This window comes from Electrona antarctica, assembly GCF_951216825.1.
Source record: "Electrona antarctica genome assembly, contig: scaffold_128, whole genome shotgun sequence".
In the NCBI taxonomy this organism is placed as follows: Eukaryota; Metazoa; Chordata; class Actinopteri; order Myctophiformes; family Myctophidae; genus Electrona; species Electrona antarctica.
The window spans coordinates 76,508-101,546 of record NW_027637099.1 but is presented as its reverse complement, the minus strand read 5'-3'; the positions used below and the strand labels follow the sequence as shown (position 1 = coordinate 101,546).

The 25,039-nt window shown below is 43.6% G+C and overlaps 1 protein-coding gene across 1 annotated transcript; it reads left to right on the top strand.

Annotated features, from left to right (window-relative positions):
* The first annotated feature begins 1,671 nt into the window (after nucleotides 1-1,671).
* bloc1s3 (biogenesis of lysosomal organelles complex-1, subunit 3) lies at nucleotides 1,672-23,627 on the top strand. The gene is made up of 6 exons (XM_079531992.1): nucleotides 1,672-1,694; nucleotides 2,353-2,496; nucleotides 3,874-3,989; nucleotides 6,557-6,767; nucleotides 18,728-18,828; nucleotides 22,272-23,627. Exons 3-6 carry the CDS (start codon nucleotides 3,876-3,878, stop codon nucleotides 22,455-22,457), a joined length of 612 nt encoding a protein of 203 aa, XP_079388118.1. The 5' UTR covers nucleotides 1,672-1,694; nucleotides 2,353-2,496; nucleotides 3,874-3,875; the 3' UTR covers nucleotides 22,458-23,627.
* The last annotated feature ends 1,412 nt before the right edge of the window (nucleotides 23,628-25,039 follow it).

The following is a 25,039-nucleotide window of genomic DNA, read 5'->3' as shown; positions in this document are numbered from 1 at the left end:
CATTACACCTAGCTACATGTTTAAGCATTTATTTCATATTTACATGTCTTCTGTGGACTCTAACATTACACCTAGCTACATGTTTAAGCATTTATTTCATATTTACATGTCTTTTGTGGACTCTAACATTACACATAGCTACATGTTTAAGCATTTATTTCATATTTACATGTCTTCTGTGGACTCTAACATTACACCTATAGCTACATGTTTAAGCATTTATTTCATATTTACATGTCTTCTATGGACTAACATTACACCTAGCTACATGTTTAAGCATTTATGTCATATTTACATGTCTTCTATGGACTAACATTACACCTAGCTACATGTTTAGGCATTTATTTCATATTTACATGTCTTCTGTGGACTCTAACATTACACCTAGCTACATGTTTAAGCATTTATTTCATATTTACATGTCTTCTGTGGACTCTAACATTACACCTAGCTACATGTTTAAGCATTTATTTCATATTTACATGTCTTCTGTGGACTCTAACATTACACATAGCTACATGTTTAAGCATTTATTTCATATTTACATGTCTTCTGTGGACTCTAACATTACACCTATAGCTACATGTTTAAGCATTTGTTTCATATTTACATGTCTTCTATGGACTAACATTACACCTAGCTACATGTTTAAGCATTTATTTCATATTTACATGTCTTCTATGGACTAACATTACACCTAGCTACATGTTTAAGCATTTATGTCATATTTACACGATGGCAGGCTCTCAGTCAAATCTGGTCACATTTGTTTGGATCCTGCACCCGTTTCCAGTGTATGGATGTGCACCTCTGGACCATGACCATAGCTCTGACCCACCCCATAATGTGAATGTAAACACAAGGGTCCTTTTTTTTGTTTTGAATGTATCTGGGATGCTTGCTTTCATTCCAATTTATATTATCTAATTAAATTGGACACAAACCTTAGAGAATGGCTGCAGCTAAGACATTACACATGGTTTGCCAGCACATGTTTATTTATTGGTCTTTGTACTGCGATAATGTACGCGTGTACATGAATAATTATTTATAGAATACATTCACGGCCAGATTACCTCCCATTTCTCTCTCTCTCTCTCTATGTCTCTCTCTCTCTGTCTCTCTCTCTGTCTCTCTCTGTCTCTGTCTCTCTCTCTCTCTCTCTCTCATGGTGAAAAATAAATGTTTACTTTTGTCCCACCATGAAACCCTGAGGTGAAGTAAGTCTACATGCAGTTGTCTCATCTTACCACTAGAGGGGAGTATTATAACATCTACCCTTTTGAGTGACAGCCGTCTCCTTTGTGTGTCGTAGGGGCCATTCACACCATGAGAGACAGCTGTCTCCTGGGTGTCTCCTGTCTCTCCCCCCCCCCCATTGAAAATGCATTGTGATCCGTGCGACACAACAACGAGACCGAGGAGACGGCCGTAGTGAAATGATTACTATATTTACCCAGGGTATCTGGGCTAAGCTCAAGAACTTGTTTCCAGCCAGGCCCTGCTCATAGAACATTTCATCGTAGTGGTTCAATGCCTTGTTCAAGGGCACTTCAGCGGTGGTAATTTTAACGTGTCGGACCGCTGATTCGAACTGGCGACCTTCCGGTATACAGACCGCTCCGCAATCCGTTCAGCCACCGCTGCCACTAGTAGAACACCTGTTTGATAGAGCCTGATGTGGACACTGTTATGTGAGTGTCAGAGTGTGGCTGCGTAGCAGACAACCCGCAGCACTCCAGGTTCAAACAAAGTCCTTCTAGGTGCAAGGCTCGAAGATATAAGTAGAGATGAAGAAAATGCCAGCACTCATTGTATGTCCTTTTACATGATTTTATTTACCTCTGAGACTGAAAAACGGACGCGTTTCGGCCTGTATGGCGTCCGTTTTTCAGTCTCAGAGGTAAATAAAATCATGTAAAAGGACATACAATGAGTGCTGGCATTTTCTTCATCTCGGCTACATTTATTATGCATAATTTATAATATTCAGTCTGTTGTTTAAATATTGCAAAATCTACTATAGCCTAGTTGATGTCTCGTATTATTGTGTGTTATTGTATGTCTTTATAAATGGCTCGAAACATTTAATAATATATAGGCCTACACTTTTTTTTAAATATATATATCTTTTTTTAATATAATTCAATAAAATATGGTGCCTTCAGATTCTCAGTAGAGGCAAAAATGTACCACCGGACGGACGCCGTACAATGGTAGTGATCGTTCAACATGTCACATGACATGGTCACGTGACACCGCACCTCTGACACAGAGTGGCGACGGTCCCGGTTGACTCCCATTGTAACAATAATGGAATGCGGAAGTGTTCATTCTGTCTCAACGGGATAGTTCCAGTGTTTTGGAACTATAGACCATAGCGTGTCGCTAGGGGTCGCTACTCTCCTGCTCTACACTCTGCTTCCTGGTTGCTGCCCATCATGTGATGTGTGTTGACAGACAGACAGACTCTCTTCATGCAACTCAACAGTTAAGGTTTGTTATACATTATTTTCTTTTAATTTTTAAACATCATATCTCGGCTGAAGTCAGTGTGCTATTTATTGTCTTTGTTCAACGTATTATAACAGCTCCTCAGACAGCTAGGTCGACTGTGTGTGTGTGTGTGTGTGTGTGTAGCTCCTCAGACAGCTAGGTCGACTGTGTGTGTGTGTGTGTGTGTGTGTGTGTGTCGGAGCGCCGTGGAAGTGTGTGTGTGTGTGTGTGTGTGTCGGAGCGCCGTGGAAGTGCGTGTGTGTGTGTGTGTGTGTGTGTCGGAGCGCCGTGGAAGTGTGTGTGTGTGTGTGTGTGTGTGTCGGAGCGCCGTGGAAGTGTGTGTGTGTGTGTGTGTGTGTCGGAGCGCCGTGGAAGTGTTAGCAGCACTTATAGCCATACTAGTCCAGCATACGTGATGAATTGAGTAAGGAGGACCCCAATGGTTATGATGAATTCCTGTTCTGTTCTTTGACTATAGAAGTGTCTATTTGTACGTCTCTAAATGTTTTGATGAATTGAACATGGTGGACCCTCTTGTAAACAAGTGTAATTCTTAATTGGGTCGTCCACTCACAGTTAACAGTCTTTGTATTGAGTTTGTGCTTGAAATGTACTGTAATTCTGCAAACTGTTAATACATATTTCAATCAATCAATCAATGGAAAAATAAAAAACCCTGAACTGTCCTGTTCTCTCCCTCTGCAAACTGTTAATGCAGTCAACCATTCAAACGTGTGTGTGTGTGTGTGTGTGTTAGCAGCAGTAATGTCTGTGTGTGTGTGTGTGACTGTGTGTGTGTGTGTCATTGTTGTTTTTGGCAGCAAATTGAGATTTTAGTTTTAGTCATAGTCTCTTTAATAGTTTTCACTTAGTTTTAGTCACATTTCAGTGAGTCACCCGGGAATGTCTTAGTGTTAGTCTAGTTTTAGTCGACTAAATATCATAAGATTTTTGTCGACTAAATCTACAGGTGATTCAGTCGACTAAAATGTGTTTTGGCGGGCCTCGATGCCGTCGCAATGGCTGATTTTATACTTGCTGAAAATATCCGATCTACAAGCTCACAACGTGTCGCGCTGCGACGCGTTGTGAGCTTGTAGATCTGCTATTTTCAGCATGCAACCAAGTGTAAAATGACTTCTACTGGATCTCTTGTCCACTAGTCCCTTCCTAACATTTTAGTCTAGTTTTTATTTGTTGACGAAATTGTCAGTATATTTAGTCCTAGTTTTAGTCGTAGCTTAGTTTTCATTTAGTTTCCATGTAGTTTTCGTCAGTGAAAAAAAAGGTAGTCGACGAACATTTTTCGTCTTAGTTTTAGTCGACGAAATCAACACTGTGTGTGTGTGTGTGTGTGTGTGTGTGTGTGTGTGCTAGTCATGTCCAACAGGTATGACATCGTGGTGCAGGGCGAGGCGTCAGAGACCGACTCGGATGATGAAGTCTACATCACGTCCCTCTCGGCTCCACAGACATCCACAGGGGGAGCCAAGGTGTGTGTGTGTGTGTGTGTGTGTGTGTGTGTGTGTGTGTGTGTGTGTGTGTGTGTGTGTGTGTGTGTGTGTGTGTGTGTGTGTGTGTGTGTGTGTGTGTGTGTGTGTGTGTGTGTGTGTGTGTGTGTGTGTGTGTGTGTGTGTGTGTGTTCCCATGTAAATCTGTTTAGGGATATAGTTCACCCAAAACACGAGTTATTGTCTCCACCAGGCCGAAGGCATGGGGAGAGAGTATGTTTTGCACTCCGTCCGTCTGTCCGTCCGTCCGTCCGTCCGTGTGTCCGTCCGTGTGTCCGTCTGTGAACAGCTAATCTCCGGCACCTTTAACCCGGTCGATGCCACATTTTGCACACACACTCCCTGGATGCCAACGATGAACCTCTGCCCCAAAATTTCCAGAACGGCCTGTTATAGCGCCACCAGGAGGCCGCTTTGTGCAAAACAAGTTTTTGGACAGTACACCTACAGATTTTGTCCAAACATCACGCAAATTGGTACACAGTCTCTCAAGAGCCATTCAACCAAACGGGTCTTTCAGATTTCCCAGACTCCATCCTGATTGGCTAAGATTGGCTTCCAAAGTTCGCAGGAGTGTTCAGTTTCAAACAAAATGCTGCAAATCATGAACACATCGTGTGATTTCCGTGAAATTGCGCACGCACATTCCCACTCGGCCGAGGAAGAAATGCCACGTGAACATTTTCAACTCAGCCTCATGGTGGCGCTATAACTGGCCGAAAAGTGTTTTTACCTCCAACTGCACGGATCTGTGGATAACTTTGTATGCCAACTCCCTAGAGGCCAAGGAAAAACCTTTGCCTGGAATTTTTCACATCTGCTCTTTATAGCGCCACCACGAGGCCGACATATGTAAAACACATTTTCTAATATTACTCCTTCAGATGTTATCCAAATTGCACGCAAATCGGTACACATGCTCTCCATAGTCATGTAATCCACCTTCATTGCCTAATATTGGCTTCTAAACTTTTCAGGAGTAGCCCGCTTGGTACCCGTTTTGTACAAATCGCCACAACTACTCAACGCAGCATCCGATTTCGGTGAAACTGTGCATGCATATTCCCACTAGGCTGAGGAAAAAATGCCACTTGACAGTTTTCAAATCAGCCTCATGGTGGCGCTACAACAGGCCAAGCTGTGTCTCACACACACACACACACACACACACAAAACATGATTATATTACTCCTAAACATTTTGCCAAACATCACACACCTATCCTCCTGGTGGAGACCTGTGCCCAGAAGGGCACTTTTTCTAGTTTTCTATCAATTACACACACCTGCATTCATGGAGATATTTGTCTCCACCAGGCCGAAGGCATGGGGAGAGAGTATGTTTTGTTGTCTCCACCAGGCCGAAGGCATGGGGAGAGAGTATGTTTTGTTGTCTCCACCAGGCCGAAGGCATGGGGAGAGAGTATGTTTTGCACTCCGTCCGTCCGTGTGTGTGTCCGTCCGTCCGTCCTTCCGTCTGTGAACAGCTAATCTCCGGCACCGTTAACCTGGTCGATGCCAAATTTTGCACACACACTCCTTGGATGCCAACGATGAACCTCTGCCCCAAATTTTCCAGCACGGCCTGTTATAGCGCCACCAGGAGTCCACTTTGTGCAAAACAAGTTTTTGGACAGTACACCTACAGATTTTGTCCAAACATAACGCAAATTGGTACACATCTTCTTCATAATCATGTGATCAAGACGGGTTTGTTTGATTTCTCATAATCCAACCTCATTGGCTACGATTGGCTTCTAAACATTTCAGGAGTAGCCCGCTTTGTACCCGTTTTGTACAAATCGCCACAACTACTCAACGCAGCGTCCGATTGTGGTGAAACTGTGCATGCATATTCCCACTAGGCTTTGTAAGAAATGCCACTTGACAGTTTTCTAGCCCCCTCCATACAGCTGTTTTTGAGGGGCGCTATCCCCCTCCTATATACAGCTGTTTTTGAGGGGTGCTAGCCCCCTCCTATATACAGCTGTTTTTGAGGGGCGCTAGCCCCCTCCTATATACAGCTGTTTTTGAGGTGCGCTAGCCCCCTCCTATATACAGCTGTTTTTGAGGTGCGCTAGCCCCCTCCTATATACAGCTGTTTTGAGGGGCGCTAGCCCCCTCCTATATACAGCTGTTTTTGAGGTGCGCTAGCCCCCTCCTATATACAGCTTTTCGTGCCTCACGTGTCACATTCATTTTTGCCATTAACAATGAAAGAAGAATTTACCTCATAATATGTGTCTCAACAAATCGCACAAACATTAAATGCCGTTGACAATGAAATGAGTTTTTCAGAGTTTTTCAGTAGTTCTGTCAGTAGTTCTGTATGTAGTTCCAGTGAACCCCCCCCCCCCCCCCCCCAGAAGCAAAGATTTGAGTTAAAACGTTCACTCTGAAAGAATATATGTTGAAATACTTGTTCCACATTTTCACGATTTTTCAAAAATAATATTTTTAAACAGCTAAAGCATAACATAATGCCTAAAACACCAAAAGGGGGTTCCCGTCCCAAAATGGGTTTAAACATATTTTGTTCTTTCTTTGCAGGTTCCGGGGGAGGCGTCGGAGACGGACAGCGAGGGGGAGCTGGAGAAGGCCGACCGAGCGAGGAGGAACATCATCGCCACGGCAGCGAGCGCACCGGACACGCCTCAGATGATACTGAGGCGAGACCTGCCGCCCCTCATCGTGTTGCGAGACCACCCTGACCTGCAGTCCATCGTGGAAGACAGGCCCAGCCCCACGCACAGACCCCACGGTGAGTGCAGCCTCACTCCCAATCTAAACTATGGCATGAACTTCCCGTTGCAGTCAGAACTGCAGACTCACTCCCAATCTAAACTATGGAATGAACTTCCCGTTGCAGTCAGAACTGCAGACTCACTCCCAATCTTCCGCCGTATAGTCTGAAAACCCACCTTTTCAGACTCCATCATGGCCCATAGCACTTACCCTAGCCCTCGGTACACTTTTCCGTTTTTCTCCTCTCCTCAACAGTTAGTCTTGTTTTCTCCTCTCCTCAACAGCTAGTCTTGTTTTCTCCTCTCCTCAACAGTTAGTCTTGTTTTCTCCTCTCCTCAACAGCTAGTCTTGTTTTCTCCTCTCCTCAACAGTTAGTCTTGTTTTCTCCTCTCCTCAACAGCTAGTCTTGTTTTCTCCTCTCCTCAACAGCTAGTCTTGTTTTCTCCTCTCCTGAACAGTTAGTCTTGTTTTCTCCTCTCCTCAACAGCTAGTCTTGTTTTCTCCTCTCCTCAACAGTTAGTCTTGTTTTCTCCTCTCCTCAACAGCTAGTCTTGTTTTCTCCTCTCCTGAACAGTTAGTCTTGTTTTCTCCTCTCCTCAACAGCTAGTCTTGTTTTCTCCTCTCCTCAACAGTTAGTCTTGTTTTCTCCTCTCCTGAACAGTTAGGCCCTTTCCCAATTCCCCCCTTCTCCATCTCCCTTAGCCCTTCCCCTTGCTGATGCGCGTTCACGTGAGGAGGAAGGGTTATCTCAATTCTCTTTGGACCGAGGGTTAGGGCCGAGGGCAAGGGATTGGATCCCCTTCAAATGAAGGGACTTCGCGACCAGACTTAAAAGCAAGGGGTATCCCACAATGCCTTGCGCATCCTCGAAATCAAAACAAAAACAAATACATTTTGCAGATGGCTGGAGCAGGCGGAAGAAAGACGGCACACAAATGTAAGCTAAATTTTATTTTTTTGTTATTATGATAGTACTCGATTATTCATTATTATTGCAATCTCTAGCAAAGGTTAACTAACGATATGCTACGGTGTTGCATTCATACGTAACGTTAGCCTTGAAACATGACAGTCATAATACGAAACATAAATAATAATAATAAACATAATCCGACCGTCATGTGAACCATGGCTAACGTAACGTTACCCATTCATTTGGCTAGCTAACAGCTTTATTCATCATCAATCAGTCCGACCTGTCAGTGTCGGACTGATTGACATTCTGGCTTGGCTACTCGGTGCAGTGATAGTAGCCCTGTGGTATTGTTTTATGACCAATTGCATCAAACTAACGTTATGCACCATATTATATCCTCTGGCATGCTTGCAGGGACCCCTGAACAAACAAGAGCCTTGATCAGGTTCAGGGCTGAGAATGAGGTGAAATTCGAAAGATCGAAAAGTGCTGTGAAACCTCTTTGGGAGTGAGGAAAAGTTTTTTTTTTGTTTAGAGGATACCCATTAGCTAACAGCACTGCTGGCCATTATTCTTTATTGATTTCGCTTGACCACGTTAATGGTTTTATTAGCTTGTCTATAGGCCTACCATGAATGATTATCATTTTGTCTAATACAGAAAACTCCTCGGAGAATTGGGGCTGGGTGGAAAGATCACATCACAGCAGGCTGGCAAGAAGTGGGAAAATCTCAAAAAGAAATACAGGGTGTGTGTGTGTGTGTGTGTGTGTGTGTGTGTGTGTGTGTGTGTGTGTGTGTGTGTGTGTGTGTGTGTGTGTGTGTGTGTGTGTGTGTGTGTGTGTGTGTGTGTGTGTGTGTGTGTGTGTGTGTGTGTGTGTGTGTGTGTGTGTGTGTGTGTGTGTGTGTGTGTGTGTGTGTGTGTGTGTGTGTGTGTGTGTGTTATACATGCTATTGCCAAAAATCATATTTATTACACAGATGGGTCAGTGGTTCTCAACCTGTGTTGGGACCCACAGGGAGGTTCCCAAATTATTTGTTGGGGATCTCCAGATGATTAGCTTAACATGTTTTCTCAATCCACAGTAAACAATTCAACATACAGTATCTGCACATCTCAGTGTTTGTTTTCTTAAATAGTTAAAGTAACTACAATCACAAGAATTGATTTCTTAAATACAGATTAATGTATTTTAAATTAATTTAAAAAAAACACTGTGCATGAAAACACCCTGGGTTTCAAATATTGTAAGGTTGCTTATTACAAAGCAACCTTACACACAACTTATTTTCTCTGGAAATCAATAATTTGTCTTGTCTGTCTTTCAGGACCTCAGAACTCCCAAAACGGGATCGGGGACAGATGGGGGCGAAGAAACGGCTGCAACATGGCAGTTCTTCCCAGACATGCATGAGGTGCTTGGTGGCAGGCCATATGTTGATCCTCCATTGCTGGTTGCCTCATTTTCTCCAGATCTGCCAGATCCTAACAACAATCTAATGGTAATTTTCTGATGAATTGAAACTGGTGGACGCTGTTGTAAACAAGTCTAATGCTTTACCAGTGTGTAATGGCTACTGGGGGGGGGGGCATTTCAGAGGTTGTGTAAAAGCAGAACATACTGTAATTCCTTTCCTCCTTATTACTTTTTTTTCAGGAGATGGTAGAGCCCTCAGCAGCCTCCAGCATGGTCTCAACCTCAGCCTCCATGTCTGCCACAACCCCTACCCCTGAAATCCCATCCACATCTACAGATGGTCCTTCGCCTAAAAAGAAGAAGACCAGCACCAGCATTGTTGAGTTCCTCAAAGACGAGAGCGAAAAGGAACAGAAGAGATTCGATGCGAGTGAGGAGAAGACTGACCGTTTGTTGGGGCTGTTTGAGAAGATGGTGGATAAGCTGTGATATGGTGCTGATATAATATCAGCACCATATCACAGCGTATCCACCATCTTAGTTGCTCAATTTGTTTTATTTTGGCTGCTGTTTTAATTGTTTACAATATTTGAAACCCAGGGGGTATGTTTTCTTTCAGCTGCTGTCTGAACACTGCTGTTCCAGCTGTTTGCTGCTATTTTTAAACACTGCTGGTACAGCAGTGTTGCTGCTATGTTGTTCTACTGTATATTGTAATACAATGTCAAACTCAGGGCGTTTTTCATGCCATGTTTTTCTTTTTGTATATTAATTTAAAATAAATGACTCTGTTTGAGAAATCAATTGTAGTTACTTTAACCATTTGTTTTATACATTATATACTACCTGCCTTTGTCCAACCTTTCTTGTACCTGCAAGTTAATTCAAACGTTATATTTCTTCCAGTTTTCAAAGGTGGTATACCTGTGTTCAATTTCCCATAGCTTGGTTGGCTCAGAAGCAGGTTTGAAACATAAGGAAGGTTGGATGTCCGCACAAGCTTAACCACGGTGTGCGGACATCCAACCTTCCTTATGTATAGTTATGTCCAGCACCAGTACACTTGAGATGTGCGTGCTTCCCGCCTGGATTGTCTCTTGAACTGGAAAAGCACACAACACAGTCATGTTTCCTGTTCAAATCTGATGCTGAACCAAACAAAGCCATGGGAAAATGTAATGTAACAGGAAACGAACTTCTGGGACTACAGTAATGTACAGATCAGTGTATAGTTCCTAGATAAGTTGTCCAAGCATTGTCATTGATATGCATCAGGTCTCCTGTGAGATTGAAGAAAAATACTTTAGGCACTTTAGCCAAACAATGTCGTTTTATTTTTCAATTTCCCATTCAAAAAGCCTTGGGATATAGGAACTATAAAAAGTAGTAATGCACAATAGAATCGGGCATAAAAAAGGCCACATTGGTAACGGAATGGTCTCAAAATACACGACTAGAGCATATAAAGAAAGAAGTTTTACAGCATAGTAGGCTGCAATATTTCATAAAATTATATACGTTCGAACCAAAGTAATTTTTGGCCAATTCTGGCAGCACTATACTGGAATAGTATATCAAAGAAGTTGTTAGTTATGCTTCCATGAGATGGATGCTTAAATAAAAAAAAGATAAAGGACAATGAAAACAAAACATCAAATAAACAATGACTTTCCTCTAATGTACAGGACAGTGGTTTACACCAGATAACCACCCTGCAGATACAAAGCAACTGTGAATTTGGTTTCTTCTTTCAAACCAAAAGAGCACAATAAATTAAATTCCTTCAGTCATAAGAAAAGTAACATCTGAATAGTGCTTACAGTGGATTACTTGCCATACAAAGTTTTTGTAAAATAAAATAGAAGCAAAAAGTTAGGCAACATAGGCACCGAGTGCCGTGCTACGAGCTTGTAGAGCTGCTATTTTTGAAAAACGTTATTAACTAAAATCTTTGCTTCTTTTTGGGATCCTTGACATGAAATATAAGCACCACTGACATAGAAACATGAGGTAGTTCAGAAAACTGTCTTCAAAATGATTTAGAAGACATTTAAAAAAAAGTCGACGCAAGGCCTAAATGGAAATTGGAAAATATAGCAGCAGGGATAATCACAATATATCCTCAATAATAAATAATAAAATAATAATAATCAAACAATGTATTATACACCGTCTGCATGGGCTGTAACCAGAGCGGCTAGCCTGTCTCTTGCGTCATTCCCTGAGGTTTCGCCATTGGCCAGGCCCTCAAGGGGAGCACGGGGTTCGAAAATGTCTGCAGTAACATCCTCATCTGGCTCAAGTGTGTCTCCATTGTCCATACACACATTGTGCAGAAAGGCACAGGTGGCAATGACCATTGGTGTGAATGTGGGCTTCACCTCCAGGGCCTTGAAAAGTGTCGTCCTCCATCTCGTCTTCATCATCCCAAAAGCCCTTTCAATGATGCCACGGCCCCTTCTATGACAGATGTTGAATCTTCTCTCTACGATTCCATTAACTGGTTCTCTGTAGGGTGTGATGAGACAGATTGGTGTTTCCAAACAGGGGTAGCCGCCATCACCTAGAAGGATGTAGCCAGGGGGGGGGTACTGTCTGGCCCTGAAAAAGGTGCTGTTCTTCATGATCCGGGTGTCATGAACTGCCCCAGGGTAACCCACAAAGATGTCCAAGAACCTCCCATCCGAATCACAAATTGCCTGCATGGTAATTGAATAAAAGTTCTTGTAATTCAAGTAGTCCAGGTGGTGGGTCTTTGGGGGTTTGATCCTCACATGGCTGCCGTCTATCGCACCAACTACATTGTTGAAAGCTGGGGTTTTAGACAAGTGGGCAAATCCTTGGCCGACAGCATGGAGCTCATCTGCCCGAGGGAACCGGATGGCGAGGCTCTGGCGGCGACAGATGTGCTTGGCCACTCTGTGGATAATTCGATGGCAAGTGGAAAGGGGGATGCTGAACGTGTTCAACACACACCGGTACGAGAGACCATGAGCCAGCCAGTAGATGTAGACCAGGACTTCCATTTCATTACCCCAGCCATGGTCCTGGTCTCTGTGCAGTAGCCTCTGGACAGCGTTCATTGACCTTCTGGTGAGACGGAAGTCAGCTTTCAGCTCCCTCTCGACGTCAAACCATAACCGCAGGACAGGCACGGTGTTGTTCAACTGGCAGTAAACTGCACGTCGACCTCTCTGCAATTGAAACAAAAAAGAGAAGTTTGTTTAGTTTGTCATTTTTATGTTGTACCAGGTGTAATGAGAATCAATTTATTTAGGTTAAAACAGCATACTTAAAACACAAAATCAATGGGTAGGCCTAACAATAAATAACAGAATAAACAGCAACAAAAATGATCTTATAACAAAAGCAGAAACCACTTTTAGAAGTGATTTGAAAGAAGACACTGATTCTGCTAGCCTCAGCTACACTGGTAGAAGACAGGGGTGTAACATCAGGTAGAATATCTGAGCAAAGTGTCCCTGAAAATGTGTACAGACTGTAGGCCTACAGCGAAGGATTCCCACCTTCCCCAAGCTAATAAAGGCAATAATGTGTAGGATAGCATTACTCAGTTCAGTTCAGTTTATTTTGGTCATAGAATGAACATGGAATACATTCATTTGATCATAACTTTGCACTATAGGCCTACAGACAAATGGTTTATGTTGAAGCCAGTGGCTTATTTTGCCTATCCCTTTTACACCAAGCAGACTTGAAAGAAAAATAAATAATAGTTACTAGTTAAACAAATACAAATCAATCGTTGGTTAACGTTAGTTCGAAGCTGTAATGAATAACGTTATAAGTTACAACATTGCCAAGCTCGAGGGCTTATGAGCTTATTATTACACGAGCTTGCTGCTACGGGTCTACATACCTCTAACTGCGCCACCAATACTCCCACATGTCGGATGAACCTTCGTTTCCTTGCTCCCGCTTGTTTCGCCGCCGTCAGCCGCAGAAAAAGTTGAATCGCACAAGCGAAAGAAACAATAACAGCAGGAGAACGCATTATACAGGTTGCTGGCGTTACCACAGAAACGGGATGTTGTTTACGTCCAAGGGTTTCCGTCGCACAATTGCGTCGCACAGCGATGCCGTAGGTTTTTATAAGGGACGTTCCAATTCCTAGGGGGATGATTCCACTTGACACTCATTATGAAGGGGCAAGGGGAAGGGCCAAGGGATAAGGGCTAGGGCCAAGGGCTGAGGGGTAGGGTTAAAAAATGAATTGGGAAAGAGCCTTAGTCTTGTTTTCTCCTCTCCTCAACAGCTAGTCTTGTTTTCTCCTCTCCTGAACACTTAGTCTTGTTTTCTCCTCCTGAACAGTTAGTATTGTTTTCTCCTCTCCTCAACAGTTAGGCCCTTTCCCAATTCCTTTTTTAACCCTACCCCTCAGCCCTTGGCCCTACCCCTTATCCCTTGCCCCTTCCCCTTGCCCCTACATAATGAGTGTCAAGGGGTAGGGGGATAAATCATCTCCCTAGGAATTGGAACGTCCCTAAATATTGAACGTCCCTTGTAGATATTGATATATTGATATACAACCTGTTCTCAGAAAATAGCTGATCTGCAAGCTCACTACAGGCCAGTGGTCCCCAAACATTTTTATGTCAAGGATCCCCAAATTGACAATAATTAGCCTGCAGACCCCCATTTGAAAAGATATGCGAGGGACCCCATAGACTTTTACGAATCTAGCAGTGTCACGGACCGCCAGTGTGACATGCATTAGTCCATGGACCCCCATTTGATGGCATTTCTGTCTCTGGGATCCCCAATTTATATTGTAAAATCAATGTTAATTAACTCTGAGAGTGTATAAATGGACCCTTATGGGTCCATTTGGTTCCAAACTATCATTTAGCTGGGGACCCCCTGGAACGCTCTCAAGGACCTCTGGGGGTCCCCATAACCCACTTTGGAAACCACTTTCCATAAGCTGTAGATCGGCTATTTTGGGAGAAGAGATGGAACGTAAACATTGCTGTGGTTATGATGAAATAAATATATTGTAATTTTGTCTCATCTTGGTAGCCCACCAGAATGTAATTCAGCTAGATATAGCTCATTCTGACACCTGCTCAACAGTTGTACCTGATTCATTGATTATTGTATTAACAGTTTGTATAGAATGGGTACAGTTATATCATATACAGGGTTAGAAAAAGGAAAAACAATTTACAGTATAGAAAGAAGGGGCTGTGGTCACTGTGTTCATTGTTTTTTAATATCATTAAGAACAGTCATTTTCTATCATGTCCTATGACAAGTCATGTCCTATGACTAGGCATGCCGCGGTTTACCGAATTTCGGTAATACCGCGACAGGAACAGCCACGGTGTTGATACCGTGAGATTTCCGAGCTTACGGTATTTTAATACAGCGTTGGTGGGCGGCGCATGCTGCGTGCATGCAGTGCAACTCCACTCCCAGACTAAGGCAAAACATTTATTTTCACCACACAGCTGCAGTAGATTGAAAAGTTGCTTCCTACCTTTGAGTTAGTGTTGCTGAAAGACACCCAGATCCAATTGTATATTCCATATTTCCACATGTACTAAACTAAAAGTGTGAACTGTCAAGTGTCAACACAGAGGCACGCAGTTGTGAGCATGGCAGATTGCACTACAGCGTGCAGGGTACAAAACGGCCATTAGGGGGAGCCATAGTACAGTGAAATACAGTGGGGAATAGCTATTGATTCATTGATTGAATACTTTATTGGCAGAAATGTAATCAGTATAGGGTACAGTCAAACACATGTCCAAAGGGATCACTGAAAAAAGTCCTTGCAGTCTTGTTTCCATTCGGTCCTGGGTAATCAATTCATAATCATGACAAGTCACATGACAAATAACAAAATTCAAATTATCATAAAAGGTAAAAATAAAAAAATAAGATATGTAGACCTACAGGTTGGGGAACAAAGAAGGGTTTATAAGGAGGTGGGGGTAGTCACTAGCCTTAGGTGGGGGGGGGGGGGGGGGCAATCTTTTTTCTTTTTTTATATATAAATACCGTGGAATACCGAGGTATAGGTTTTCAATACCGTACCGTACTGTAAAATCTCATACCGTGGCATGCCTACCTATGACAAATGCTACATATGATCATATGAATGACAATGTTTCAAATTCAACAACATTTAGGACAATGGAAATGCCATCGTGATTCATCTCCATCCAATGTACAGGCTGTACAGCAGCTTGCAGTCTGTTCCATAGCTGGTTTGCCTGGGGGGAAAAACAACACCATTGCTAATTAGTTATGTAACTTTTGCAACTTGTGGGGATTAGCATAACATTGGTCATGATAAAACCATACCAGCTATCACTGCAGCGAGTAGCCAACGTTATGCAGCGACAGCGTTGTGTAGGTACAGTAGGCTATTTCACGGCTTTTAAGAGCTCCAAAACTGCAGAATGTTGACATATCGTGGTCTGGGGGGGTCGGACTGATGCCTGCTAGTTAAGCTAGTTTGCATCCGAGTTGTTCCACCGGGGCACCGGCGGTAAATAAAAAAGAATAAAGCGCCGATGCCAAATGAATGGTTAACGTTACCGTAACGTTGTATGAATGCAACGCCGTAGCATATCGTTAGTTCAAGTGAGGTAACGTTAACCTTTGCTAGAGATTGCGATATTTTTGGCGATGCAGATTGTTAACACATTCAAATAATATTGGTTGTTATCATATTCTTCCATAATAAAGGACGAAAAAGGCGCCTTAGGCCCTTTCCCAATTCCTTTTTTAACCCTACCCCTCAGCCCTTGGCCCTACCCCTTATCCCTTGCCCCTTCCCCTTGCCCCTACATAATGAGTGTCAAGGGGTAGGGGGATAAATCATCTCCCTAGGAATTGGAACGTCCCTAAATATTGAACGTCCCTTGTAGATATTGATATATTGATATACAACCTGTTCTCAGAAAATAGCTGATCTGCAAGCTCACTACAGGCCAGTGGTCCCCAAACATTTTCATGTCAAGGACCCCCAAATTGACAATAATTAGCCCGCAGACCCCCATTTGAAGAGATATGCCAGGGACCCCATAGATTTTTACGAATCTAGCAGTGTCACGGACCGCCAGTGTGACATGCATTAGTCCATGGACCCCCATTTGATGGCATTTCTGTCTCTGGGACCCCCAATTTATATTGTAAAATCAATGTTAATTAACTCTGAGAGTGTACAAATGGACCCTTATGGGTCCATTTGGTTCCAAACTATCATTTAGCTGGGGACCCCCTGGAAGTCTCTCAAGGACCCCTGGGGGTCCCCATAACCCACTTGGAAACCACTTTCCATAAGCTGTAGATCGGCTATTTTGGGAGAAGAGATGGAACGTAAACATTGCTGTGGTTATGATGAAATAAATATATTGTAATTTTGTCTCATCTTGGTAGCCCACCAGAATGTAATTCAGCTAGATATAGCTCATTCTGACACCTGCTCAACAGTTGTACCTGATTCATTGATTATTGTATTAACAGTTATATATCATATACAGGGTTAGAAAAAGGAAAAACTATTTACAGTATAGAAAGAAGGGGCTGTGGTCACTGTGTTCATTGTTTTTAATATCATTAAGAACAGTCATTTTCTATCATGTCCTATGACAAGTCGTGGTATGCTACATATGAATGATATGATATGAATGACAATGTTTCAAATTCAACAACATTTAGGACAAATGCCATCGTGATCCATCTCCATCCCATGTACAGGCTGTACAGCAGCTTGCAGTCTGTTCCATAGCTGGTTTGCCTGGGAAAAAAACAACACCATTGCTAATTAGTTATGTAACTTTTGCAACTTGTGGGGATTAGCATAACATTGGTCATGATAAAACCATACCAGCTATCACTGCACCGAGTAGCCAACGTTATGCAGCGACAGCGTTGTGTAGGTACAGTAGGCTATTTCACGGCTTTTAAGAGCTCCAAAACTGCAGAATGTTGACATATCGGGGTCTGGGGGGTCGGACTGATGCCTGCTAGTTAAACTAGCTTGCATCCGAGTTGTTCCACCGGGGCACCGGCGGTAAATAAAAATAAAAAAGCGCCGATGCCAAATGAATGGTTAACGTTACCGTAACATTGTATGAATGCAACGCCGTAGCATATCGTTAGTTCAAGTGAGGTAACGTTAACCTTTGACATGCTGTTCTAAAACATACAGTAACGTCATGGTGACATGCTGTTCTAAAACATACAGTAACGTCATGGTGACACACTGTTCTAAAACATACAGTAACGTCATGGTGACACTGTTCTAAAACATACAGTAACGTCATGGTGACATGCTGTTCTAAAACATACAGTAACGTCATGGTGACATGCTGTTCTAAAACATACAGTAACGTCATGGTGACACTGTTCTAAAACATACAGTAACGTCATGGTGACACTGTTCTAAAACATACAGTAACGTCATGGTGACACACTGTTATAAAACATACAGTAACGTCATGGTGACACGCTGTTCTAAAACATACAGTAACGTCATGGTGACACACTGTTCTAAAACATACAGTAACGTCATGGTGACATGCTGTTCTAAAACATACAGTAACGTCATGGTGACACACTGTTATAAAACATGCAGTAACGTCATGGTGACACACTGTTCTAAAACATGCAGTAACGTCATGGTGACACACTGTTCTAAAACATACAGTAACGTCATGGTGACACACTGTTATAAAACATACAGTAACGTCATGGTGACACACTGTTCTAAAACATACAGTAACGTCATGGTGACACACTGTTCTAAAACATACAGTAACGTCATGGTGACACGCTGTTCTAAAACATACAGTAACGCCATGGTGACACACTGTTATAAAACATACAGTAACGTCATGGTGACACACTGTTCTAAAACATACAGTAACGTCATGGTGACACACTGTTCTAAAACATACAGTAACGTCATGGTGACATGCTGTTCTAAAACATACAGTAACGTCATGGTGACACACTGTTCTAAAACATGCAGTAACGTCATGGTGACACACTGTTATAAAACATGCAGTAACGTCATGGTGACACACTGTTATAAAACATACAGTAACGTCATGGTGACACACTGTTATAAAACATACAGTAACGTCATGGTGACACTGTTCTAAAACATACAGTAACGTCATGGTGACACTGTTCTAAAACATACAGTAACGTCATGGTGACACACTGTTCTAAAACATGCAGTAACGTCATGGTGACACACTGTTCTAAAACATGCAGTAACGTCATGGTGACATGCTGTTCTAAAACATGCAGTAACGTCATGGTGACACACTGTTATAAAACATACAGTAACGTCATGGTGACACACTGTTATAAAACATGCAGTAACGTCATGGTGACACACTGTTATAAAACATACAGTAACGTCATGGTGACACACTGTTCTAAAACATGCAGTAACGTCATGGTGACACACTGTTATAAAACATACAGTAACGTCATGGTGACACACTGTTCTAAAACATACAGTAACGTCATGGTGACACGCTGTTCTAAAACATACAGTAACGTCATGGTGACACACTGTTCTAAAACATGCAGTAACGTCATGGTGACACACTGTTCTAAAACATACAGTAACGTCATGCTGTGGTCCTTTTCCCAGGCGACACGCTGTTACAGCAGAAGCTGCAGGAGTCCAACGGTCGACTTTGCTCTGACGTGGGAACGGCACTACGGCAGGTCTACGGCAACGCCAGTCGAGAGGTACGCACGCACGCACGCACGCACGCACACACACACGCACGCACGCACGCACGCACACACACACACTTCATGGGTTCAAAATGACAGACCTATCTTTAACCTTTACAATAATTATAAAAGCTTTTTAAGAAATGTACTCTGCTTTCACGCCACAAGACTGGAGTAGATTGTGATGAAATCCTATGTATTGAATCCTATGTATTGAATCCTATGTATTGAATCCTATGTATTGAATCCTATGTATTGAATCGAGAATCATTTTGAAGAGAGAATCGTTTTGAATCTGAAAAAAAAAAATGCTTTTTCTGGAAAAGCAATTTCGTTTTTTGATTGAGAATCGAGTTGAATCGGAAAAAAATTGAATCGAATCGTGGCCCCAGGAATCGGAATCGAATCGAATCGTGGGGACACCCAAAGATTCACAGCCAATACACCACGACGATTACTCAACAAAATGGGAACGGTGCTAGACCCCCCCCCCCCCCCGTACGTGGCAATTCCCAGCTCGAGTTTCGCCAATATTTTCACAGCAGAAAGTGGTGTGACGTGTGGAAGAATATACCTCAGTTACTCTGACTGTAGGAACTGAAGTGGGATATGTGTGTCCCATAGGTGGCAGCGCCACGGCCCAGCTCATCACCTCACAGGGAGCCCTCATATTATTATATGTGTGTCCCATACGTGGCAGCGCCACGGCCCAGCTCATCACCTCACAGGGAGCCATCATATTATTATATGTGTGTCCCATAGGTGGCAGCGCCACGGCCCAGCTCATCACCTCACAGGGAGCCCTCATATTATTATATTTGTGTCCCATAGGTGGCAGCGCCACGGCCCAGCTCATCACCTCACAGGGAGCCCTCATATTATTATATTTGTGTCCCATAGGTGGCAGCGCCACGGCCCAGCTCTTCACCTCACAGGGAGCCCTCATATTATTATATGTGTGTCCCATAGGTGGCAGCGCCACGGCCCAGCTCTTCACCTCACAGGGAGCCCTCATATTATTATATGTGTGTCCCATAGGTGGGCAGCGCCACGGCCCAGCTCATCACCTCACAGGGAGCCATCATATTATTATATGTGTGTCCCATAGGTGGCAGCGCCACGGCCCAGCTCATCACCTCACAGGGAGCCATCATCAATATATTTGTGTCCCATAGGTGGCAGCGCCACGGCCCAGCTCATCACCTCACAGGGAGCCCTCATATTATTATATTTGTGTCCCATAGGTGGCAGCGCCACGGCCCAGCTCATCACCTCACAGGGAGCCCTCATATTATTATATTTGTGTCCCATAGGTGGCAGCGCCACGGCCCAGCTCTTCACCTCACAGGGAGCCCTCATATTATTATATGTGTGTCCCATAGGTGGCAGCGCCACGGCCCAGCTCTTCACCTCACAGGGAGCCCTCATATTATTATATGTGTGTCCCATAGGTGGGCAGCGCCACGGCCCAGCTCATCACCTCACAGGGAGCCATCATATTATTATATGTGTGTCCCATAGGTGGCAGCGCCACGGCCCAGCTCATCACCTCACAGGGAGCCCTCATATTATTATATGTGTGTCCCATAGGTGGCAGCGCCACGGCCCAGCTCATCACCTCACAGGGAGCCCTCATATTATTATATGTGTGTCCCATAGGTGGCAGCGCCACGGCCCAGCTCTTCACCTCACAGGGAGCCCTCATATTATTATATGTGTGTCCCATAGGTGGCAGCGCCACGGCCCAGCTCATCACCTCACAGGGAGCCCTCATATTATTATATTTGTGTCCCATAGGTGGCAGCGCCACGGCCCAGCTCATCACCTCACAGGGAGCCCTCATATTATTATATTTGTGTCCCATAGGTGGCAGCGCCACGGCCCAGCTCATCACCTCACAGGGAGCCCTCATATTATTATATTTGTGTCCCATAGGTGGGCAGCGCCACGGCCCAGCTCATCACCTCACAGGGAGCCCTCATATTATTATATTTGTGTCCCATAGGTGGCAGCGCCACGGCCCAGCTCATCACCTCACAGGGAGCCCTCATATTATTATATGTGTGTCCCATAGGTGGCAGCGCCACGGCCCAGCTCATCACCTCACAGGGAGCCCTCATCAATATATGTGTGTCCCATAGGTGGCAGCGCCACGGCCCAGCTCATCACCTCACAGGGAGCCCTCATATTATTATATGTGTGTCCCATAGGTGGCAGCGCCACGGCCCAGCTCATCACCTCACAGGGAGCCCTCATATTATTATATGTGTGTCCCATAGGTGGCAGCGCCACGGCCCAGCTCATCACCTCACAGGGAGCCCTCATATTATTATATGTGTGTCCCATAGGTGGGCAGCGCCACGGCCCAGCTCATCACCTCACAGGGAGCCATCATATTATTATATTTGTGTCCCATAGGTGGCAGCGCCACAGCCCAGCTCATCACCTCACAGGGAGCCCTCATATTATTATATTTGTGTCCCATAGGTGGCAGCGCCACGGCCCAGCTCATCACCTCACAGGGAGCCCTCATATTATTATATGTGTGTCCCATAGGTGGGCAGCGCCACGGCCCAGCTCATCACCTCACAGGGAGCCATCATATTATTATATTTGTGTCCCATAGGTGGCAGCGCCACAGCCCAGCTCATCACCTCACAGGGAGCCCTCATATTATTATATTTGTGTCCCATAGGTGGCAGCGCCACGGCCCAGCTCATCACCTCACAGGGAGCCATCATCAATGCTTCTTTGTGTCCCATAGGTGGCAGCGCCACGGCCCAGCTCATCACCTCACAGGGAGCCATCATATTATTATATGTGTGTCCCATAGTTGGCAGCGCCACGGCCCAGCTCTTCACCTCACAGGGAGCCCTCATATTATTATATGTGTGTCCCATAGGTGGGAGCGCCACGGCCCAGCTCATCACCTCACAGGGAGCCATCATCAATGCTTCTTTGTGTCCCATAGGTGGCAGCGCCACGGCCCAGCTCATCACCTCACAGGGAGCCATCATCAATGCTTCTTTGTGTCCCATAGGTGGCAGCGCCACGGCCCAGCTCATCACCTCACAGGGAGCCCTCATATTATTATATGTGTGTCCCATAGGTGGGCAGCGCCACGGCCCAGCTCATCACCTCACAGGGAGCCCTCATATTATTATATGTGTGTCCCATAGGTGGAGGCGCCACGGCCCAGCTCATCACCTCACAGGGAGCCCTCATATTATTATATGTGTGTCCCATAGGTGGCAGCGCCACGGCCCAGCTCAACACCTCACAGGGAGCGCTCATATTATGATATTTGTGTCCCATAGGTGGCAGCGCCACGGCCCAGCTCATCACCTCACAGGGAGCCCTCATATTATTATATGTGTGTCCCATAGGTGGCAGCGCCACGGCCCAGCTCAACACCTCACAGGGAGCGCTCATATTATGATATGTGTGTCCCATAGGTGCGCAGCGCCACGGCCCAGCTCAACACCTCACAGGGAGCCATCATCAATGCTTCTCACAGCATCAGACTGATCCTGGAGGACCTGAAGGCCGTGACGGAGCAGATCGACATCATTACTAGCTGTCATCTCCTGCCTGACATTAATATCAACAACAACAGCCCTGTTACTGCCAACATTCCTTGACCCATTTTGGACTGAGGTTCGATAAAAAAAAAAAAAGGCTTCTCATAAATCCTAACATTTTTCTGAAAAACCTTTTTCATGTCAAGGACCCCCAGAATTATCTCTATTGGGCCACGGACCCCCATCTCAACAGGTGTAGTTCCAGGAACCCCCCCCCCCCCAGAAGCCAATATTTTAGTTAAAAATGTTCGCTCTGAAATATATATTCAAAGATTTGTGCCACATTTTCACGACTTTCCAAAAATAGCAGACCTACAAGCTAGTGGCGCGCTACGAGCTTGTAGATCTGCTATTTTTCAATAGCTAAAGTACAACATAATGCTTGAAACACCAAAATGGGTTAACCCATTTTGACCTGGGGTCGATTCTAAAGAAATATCTTCTAAATCCTGACAGTTTTCTTTCTGAAAAACCATATGTTTCATTGTCAGTGGTTCTCAACCTTTTTCATGTCAATGTAATTGGCCGCAGACTCCCATCTGAAAGTATGTTGTTCCAGGGACCCCCCCCCCCCCCCAGAAGCAAAGATATGAGTTAAAAATGAAAGAATAATAGATATATTCAAAGATTTGTGCCACATTTTCATGACTTTTCAAAAATAGCAGACCTACAAGCTCGTAGCGCGGCACTCGGTGCCGCGCTATGAGCTTGTAGATCTGCTATTTTTTCAATAGATCTACAAGTTCGTAGCGTGGCGCTCGTAGCGTGGCGCTCGTAGCGTGGCACTCGTAGCGCGGCGCTCGTAGCGCGGCACTCAGTGCAGCGTTACGAGCTTGTGGATCTGCTATTTTTCAATAGCTAAAGTATAACAGAATGCTTAAAACACCAAAATGGGTTAAAAGCCTCCTCTAGAATATTCCTTAGTTATTGTTATTATATTCTGTATTATTTTGTTCATTATGGAAGAACCATTGTCTACCCTGGTAGTATTATTTTTGTTGTTGTAAATGCTAGTGTGATTTATTTCAGTATGTCTAAACACGTTCCAACAGTTGTATTATTATTATTATGTCATTCACAAATACTGTACTACAGTAGCTCTTTGTTTCTACAGATCTGTAAGTGGGTCTTGGACAGGAGAGATGATTTCTCCTCCATGTGCTTTTGTTTCTCTTTAATATCAATAATAATAACAACACTACGTCATCAGCAAGCGTCTTGTGCTGTTGTTTTAACCCATTTTGACCTGAGATCAGATTCGATTTTTCAAAAATAGCAGACCTACAAGCGAGTGGCGCGCTACGAGCTTGTAGATCTGCTATTTTTCAATAGCTAAAGCATACTATAATGCTGACACCAAAAGTGGTTCCCGCCCAGAATGGGTTAAACACATAGTTCATAGTCAAACATGATGTTTGTTCAGCCAGTTGTATTCTGTATCAACCACATATTCATATTATAGTCATCTGCTATTTGAAGGAGGCTAATTTGAACCACATATTTACGGTTGAACCAAAACCGTAAATATGGTGCATTTGTTTAGATTGCTGTGGTTGGAACTGGAAGCCTCGTTCAAAGAATATAATAGGGCCTTTGCACACGGGAAGCGAGGAACGTAACGAGAACAAGTTCACGGGAACGCGCTCACGTAAATACGCTTGCGTTGTCACACCGCGACTTCTCCGAGCAAAAACGCAGGTCTCATTGAAAATGAACTATAGGCGCGTTTTACTTGCTATGGCCAAATTTAGCCCAATGAGTGTTTTTATGCTAAACTAATGCTTGGAATGGCTTCAGCACCATGAAAACCCCCTAGTTTGATATGTCACATGCTTCTTAAAGCATAAGGAAATTTAGAAAATATTGCCTTATAATAGGATGTCAATGGTGGCCATACTGTACAGGCTATTTTCAACACTTTCCCCTCAGACAATTCCAGGCAACTTCTTTTCTGTTATTCAGGATATATTGAAGATGCAAAATCAGTTGAGTTCGTTTTTTTGCAATTAGTTAGAGGTCAAATGACATTATTACTGTTAGTTAGAGGTCAAATGACATTTATTACTGTTAGTTAGAGGTCAAATGACATTTATTACTGTTAGTTAGAGGTCAAATGACATTATTACTGTTAGTTAGAGGTCAAATGACATTTATTACTGTTAGTTAGAGGTCAAATGACATTTATTACTGTTAGTTAGAGGTCAAATGACATTTATTACTGTTAGTTAGAGGTCAAATGACATGTATTACTGTTAGTTAGAGGTCAAATGACATTTATTACTGTTAGTTAGAGGTCAAATGACATTTATTACTGTTAGTTAGAGGTCAAATGACATTTATTACTGTTAGTTAGAGGTCAAATTACATTTATTACTGTTAGTTAGAGGTCAAATGACATTTATTACTGTTAGTTAGAGGTCAAATTACATTTATTACTGTTAGTTAGAGGTCAAATGACATTTATTACTGTTAGTTAGAGGTCAAATGACATTTATTACTGTTAGTTAGAGGTCAAATGACATTATTACTGTTAGTTAGAGGTCAAATGACATTTATTACTGTTAGTTAGAGGTCAAATGACATTTATTACTGTTAGTTAGAGGTCAAATGACATTTATTACTGTTAGTTAGAGGTCAAATGA